Source organism: Eptesicus fuscus, chromosome 3 (assembly GCF_027574615.1).
Source record: "Eptesicus fuscus isolate TK198812 chromosome 3, DD_ASM_mEF_20220401, whole genome shotgun sequence".
Classification (NCBI taxonomy): Eukaryota; Metazoa; Chordata; class Mammalia; order Chiroptera; family Vespertilionidae; genus Eptesicus; species Eptesicus fuscus.
The window spans coordinates 78,437,862-78,443,861 of record NC_072475.1 but is presented as its reverse complement, the minus strand read 5'-3'; the positions used below and the strand labels follow the sequence as shown (position 1 = coordinate 78,443,861).

At 43.9% G+C, this 6,000-nt stretch overlaps 1 protein-coding gene across 1 annotated transcript in view; it reads left to right on the top strand.

The window, feature by feature from the left end:
* The first annotated feature begins 536 nt into the window (after window positions 1-536).
* The window catches only part of NXPE3 (neurexophilin and PC-esterase domain family member 3), a 44,579-nt gene continuing 39,115 nt past the window's right edge, over window positions 537-6,000 (top strand). The window contains exon 1 of the mRNA XM_008160675.3: window positions 537-824. Within this exon, the coding sequence (XP_008158897.2) occupies window positions 732-824 (93 nt within the window). The 5' untranslated portion in view covers window positions 537-731. The remainder of the gene's footprint in view (window positions 825-6,000) is intronic.

The window sequence follows — 6,000 nt, the reverse complement described above, 5'->3', positions numbered from 1 at the left end:
AAGGAACATAGGGACCACATATGTGTTGGGGAGCTGGAGACCCTAAGGGTGTTTCTTGATTTCTCCATACAGAGGGGCAGCACTCTTGTTTTTTTAGAGTATATCAGGGGCCTTGCACAGTATTCCAGAACTCCACATAAAGTCACAAATGTTTCCTCTTAATGCTTTTTTAAATATAATTACTCCAATAATATTATATGTCTTGCACTATAATGGAATTGAAGTGATTTTTTTTTTTTTACTTAGACTTCTGTAGAAATTTAACAGTTACTTTAACTTTGCAATTTCTAAGAGTTTAAAGACATTCATCTTTGCTCTCTTAAAAGTTAAAACCTAAGTAGGTAGTAGGACCAATATCATTGTATTTACACAGAAGACTGGGGTTGGGTTTCAGTAAATTGTTTGGATATGGAATAGATGTTACTGTCCCTGTCTGGTTTCTTTCCCCGCGTGACTTTGGGCTTTCTCAAGGTTAAAGAACAGGAAACGTGGTATCTTTCCTCTTACCCTGTTTTCTGATCTTCCCTGTTTGCAGAAGTCCTCTGAATGAAAATGTGCTGCTTACCTGAATCCCAGCTTCTCCTTTACACTCAGAACTCTGAAGGATGCTAGCAGAGAAGAAGCAAATGAATCTGAAAGCTCACCTGCAGCTCAGAAAAATAAAGACATGGAGTTTTGAGAAGTGAAGGTAGCATGGTGTTAGCCATGGGTGATCAAGACACAGCCAGATAATGTGGATCAGTTTTTATAAACTCCGGTTTTTCTGCTGTCTGCTTGCAGTGTTGACGGTGGTGGTGCTGGTCATCAATGTTACTCAGGTAGAGGTGAGTGCTCAGTATCCTCTTTTATAACTAAGGGGAACCAAATCCTGGGATTTGGGGGCTAACTACCTTGGGAAATGTTGATCATCAGGAAACTTATCCTGGTCACAGTTCTTGTTTACATTAATTTAGTAAGTATTTGAGAGCCCACAACAGCTGTAAACTGTGCTAGTCACCAAGGGTATAGTGGTAAAGACAACAGACTTGATTTCTTCACTTGAGGAACTCATGTTCTAAGTACGCATGTGAGAAAAGAATAGTACTAAGTAATTATAATCATATAATAAAAATAAAGGATAATTAGAAATTGTGAAAAATGCTATAAAGAAAGGAAAGCAGGCTACTAATCTAGAGTAGGGTTAGGGTGATGGAGGAAAGTCTTTGCAAGGAGGGGACCTTTTAGTTGAAGATGCAGACTCTGACCTTCAGTTGTGCCAGTTCTAGGAGATTTGCTGACCTTCAGCCATAGAACTAGGATGATGTAGGACCAGGATGACGCAGACCAGGATGTCACACACTAGACCATCACTTGACCAGATTCGAGGTCCTTATTGGAATGGACTGTGCTGGCCTGCACATAGAGAACTTTTCAATCCCTCCCCTTGATTTATTTGTTCTGTTTTGCCTTTCCCTCCTTATAAAACCCTCTGCCTGCACTGAGATGTTGAGATGGATTTTGTGATAAAGAGTTCCATTTCCTCAGGTGACTGGCACTTGAATAAAATCACTTCCTTTTTCAGCAGCATCTGTCTCATGAGTTTGGTTTTTGTGGCGGCAGGCAGTCAAACTTGGGTTCCCGTTACAATTACCACAGGCCCTTAAGAACTCTGCTGAGTACTTGAGTGGGACTCTCTGGAGATCTCTTGAGTTCCCTCTCTGTGCAACTGTCCTGTGGATTCTGATCAGCGTGGTCTTTTAAGACTCTCAGCTCCATCGCCTCAGTTGAAGTACCAGTAGTTTACCAGGCTGCTCCTGGGTTCCCCACCTTGTGCTGCAGCTTAGAACTGCTCTCAAGGCTGTAAGCAAATGGCGATTACAATGATCACCTTCTTCATTTCCTTTCAAGTATTGTCTTTTGTTGTCTGATGTCCAATGTGTGGAAAACGATTTTTTTATACATATTCTTTTTAAAAAAAATTGTCTCAGATGGAGAGGCAAATCTCTCTCTTTCTCTATCTTGACTAGAGGTAGAAGTCTGAGGGACTTAATTTTGAGGGGAAGGAGATAATAGAGAAACTGGAAGGAGAAGGATTAATAGACCAAGGGGAGGAGGAGAGGATGGGATTTAGAGCACAAATGGATCGTACAGCTCTGTGTGGGATGAGGGCATGGTGCATTGTGTGTGTTGTTATTATCATTGGTTTTGCGAGTGTGTGTTTTCTTTTACCACATTCAACAGCCTGGGTATCAGAGTAGAGAAACAAGAGAGTTGTGTAGTTCTAGGGTAGGTAAAGACGTAGGAAAAGGGAGAAAGAAAAACTTGATAGGGTAGGCCAAAGTTTCACATCATTAGTGTTAGAGTCAGCAAGGAATGTTATCAAATTCCCCTAGTAGTCCTATGCTAGTCATTGGAAACTTCTGAACCTCATGTCAGCTAACATTATCAGCTCTTAATTGTCTGCACAAACTGAACAACAATGGAGAAGGGAGGCAGCTGTAGTAAATGATTAGGACAATTCTGACACCAAAAATAATAAGTAGCTCATTTAGTGGAATGAGGTAAAACATTTTCCCTTGCCTAAGAGGTCATCTTGTCCAGGTTGAGAATATTGACATGACTTTTAAACTGTTCAATATATTACTGTGATTATAATTGACTAGAGGCCCGTTGCACGAAGATTCGTGCAATAGGCCTTCCTTCCCCTGGCTGCCAGCACTGGTTTTCCTTTGGCACCCGGGACCCAGGCCTTCGCTCCGGCCAGAGTCTTCTGTCTTTGCTCTGGCCGGAGCCTTCAGTGTTCGCTCTGGCTGGAGCCTTCAGTCTTCTCCACTCCAGCCTGAGCGCCACTCCTGTAGCTCCCTCTGCCCCCACCCTCCCCCTCATAGCAGGCGTCCTGCCTCGTCCTGCCATTCCGTGCTTGTGTATGCAAATTAACCCACCATATTTGTTGGGTTGATTTGCATACCCACTCCTGATTGGCTGGTGGGCTTTGCAGAGGTACAGTCAATTTGCATATTTCTCTTTTATTAGTGTATATTTTTTATAAAGTAGCTTGGTGGAGGGGAGAGGGAAAGGCTCTGAAATTTGGCAGTCTCTCCTCCCTTAATCCTCTTTCTATTCTATGTTTCTGATCCTTATTCTTCTTGTGTTAGCGTATCTGAGCATTTTATAAAAAGCACAGACTCAATTTTAAAATATATTTTTATTGATTTCAGAGAGGAAGGGAGAGACAGAGACAGGTAGAAACATTAATGATGCGAGAAACTCATTGATTGGCTGCCTCCTGCACGCCCCACACTGGGAATCGAGCCCACAACCCAGGCATATACCCTTGACCGGAATCAAACCGGAATCAAACCCAGGCATATACCCTTGACCAGAATCAGTACATAGGCTGATGCTCTATTCACTGAGTCAAACTGGCTAGGGCCTCAGACTCAATTTTAATTAAAAATATCACATAATATGAGGAGGACGTTATGTACCAATATCCAGCAAAAGGTTATAGGGAGAATTGTCTAGTATTTCTGGGATAAGCTCTCATTGAGCATGGCCAGTACTTTATTTGTGTTTTTTCCCCTTACTCATTCATATTTTAAGTATATATATATATTTCTGATTATAGAAACAGTACTAGTATAATATTGAAAAATGTTATTCATTTAGAATGGAAGTCAGGAGGTAGATTGGGCATAGTTGTGCGTAGTTTAGGCCAGTGGTTCTCAACCTTTCTAATGCCGCGACCCTTTAATACAGTTCCTCATGTTGTGGTGTCCCCAACCATAAAATTATTTTTGTTGCTACTTCATAACTGTAATTTTGCTACTGTTATGCATCATAATGTAAATATCTGTGTTTTCCGATGGTCTTAGGTGACCCTGCTAGCGGTTCTCAACCTGTGGGTCATGACTGTTATGCATCATAATGTAAATATCTGTGTTTTCCGATGGTCTTAGGTGACCCTGCTAGCGGTTCTCAACCTGTGGGTCACGACCCACAGGTTGAGAACCGCTGCTGTAGAGCCTAAGACCATCGGAAAACACAGATATTTACATTATGATTCATTAACAGTAGCAAAATTACAGTTATGAAGTAGCAACAAAAATAATTTTATGGTTGGGGGACACCACAACATGAGGAACTGTATTAAAGGGTCGTGGCATTAGAAAAGTTGAGAACCACTGGTTTAGGCTGTTTCTCCGTAAGTTTCTCAGCTGTGCCCTCCTTTGTCTGTTAGTTTTATCTGTGACTTTTATCTCTTGTAGTTGGATTGTAGGATGCAGCTGTAACAAGAGGTGGCAGCTATCTTGTATATCCCCATTTTAAGAAACAGTTTATTCCCTCAAAACCCTTCTTAAGAGATTACTTGCATCTTTTCATTTGCAGAGCACTGGTGGTGTATGGATTAGGCTGCATGCATCCATGAGAAACCTTGAACAACATCTTGATATTCTCAACTTGTGTCATGCCCATTCCTGAAACAGTCATTTGGGATTATCCCTTGATCAGTAAGAGCTACATGTCAGCAAACAAGCAGTGCCGTTTTTCAGTAGGCAAGGAGTGAAATAGATGTGGGACAGGCAACCTAATCCACAGCTTACAGTGGCTCCAGGAGGGACCATTGGTGTTTCCTCTTGGCTCTGCATCTAAAAAGATTGCAGGCCCTGAAGTTGCCCTTATCACTGGCATAGGATAGAGTTGTCTTTTAGGAAAATTAAGCAAATTGACCTTTTTGCATTCCTTTTTATTTGTGAGTAAAATTCAGGTGGCTTAGCACCAAGTGTCTGGAGATTCCTGGATGACTGCATGGGTCAGTGGAGATACCGAAGGAATAAGAGTGAGAATGGGAAAGGAAGAGAGAAACAGGGTAGGAAGGAGAGGGAGTATGTTGTGAATACATTGTGTACGGTTTGGTCCTTAATGGTTTACATCAATGATTATATCCTCACAACAACTAAAAACAAAAGGGAGGCTGGAATATTTCCTAGGTAGTAGGTAAGGCAAAATTTACTTTTCTTTTTTTAAATTTAGATATAATCTGATCTAATAAAAGAGTAATATGCAAATTAACCATCACTCTGCTACGCCAACAAGCCACGCCCACCAGCCAATAAGGAGTGAGTATGCAAATTAACCCAACCTAGATGGCTGTGGCCACGGAGTGAACAGGAGGCTTGGGTTGCCCCCGGTGATGGAGGAAGCCAAGCTTTCTGCACATCCTGGCCAGCCCAGGCCTCCACTCAAGGCTACAAAGTTTCAATTATAGAAGATAAATTAATCCCAGATATCAGGGCCTCTGCTTGGGTGGTTGGGGGGCATGGCCGGCCTGCAAATCACCACAGGCCCCTCACCCAGGCCATCCCACGCCCCAAGGGAACCCCCACCCTGATCCAGGAAACCCTTCAGGGCAATCCAGCTGGCCCCCACCCATGCCCCAGGCCTCTATCCTATCTAATAAAAAAGTAATATGCAAATTGACCATCACTCCAACACACAAGATGGCTGCCCCCATGTGGACACAAGATGGCCACCACAAGATGGCCAGCAGGGGAGGGCAGTTGGGATGGACCAGGCTTGCAAGGGAGGGCAGTTGTGGGCTATCAGGCCAGCAGGGGAGGGAAGTTGGGAAGGACCTGGCCTGCAGGGAGGGCAGTTGGGGGGAACCAGGCCTGCAGGGGAGGGCAGTTAGGGGTGACCAGGCTTGCAGGGGAGGGCAGTTAGGGGCAAACAGGTTGGCAGGGGAGCAGTTAGGCATCAATCAGGCTAGCAGGGGAGTGGTTAGGGGGTGATCAGGCTGGCAGGTGGAAGCGGTTAGGGGCAATCAGGAAGGCAGGCAGGCGATCAGTTGGGAGCCAGCAGTCCTGGATTGTGAAAGGGATGTCCGACTGCCCATTTAGGCCCGATCCAAGTAGGATCAGGCCTAAATGGGCAGTCGGACATCTCTTGAGGGGTCCCAGATTGGAGAGGGTGCAGGCTGGGCTGAGGGACACACACCCCTGTGTACGAATTTTGTGCACC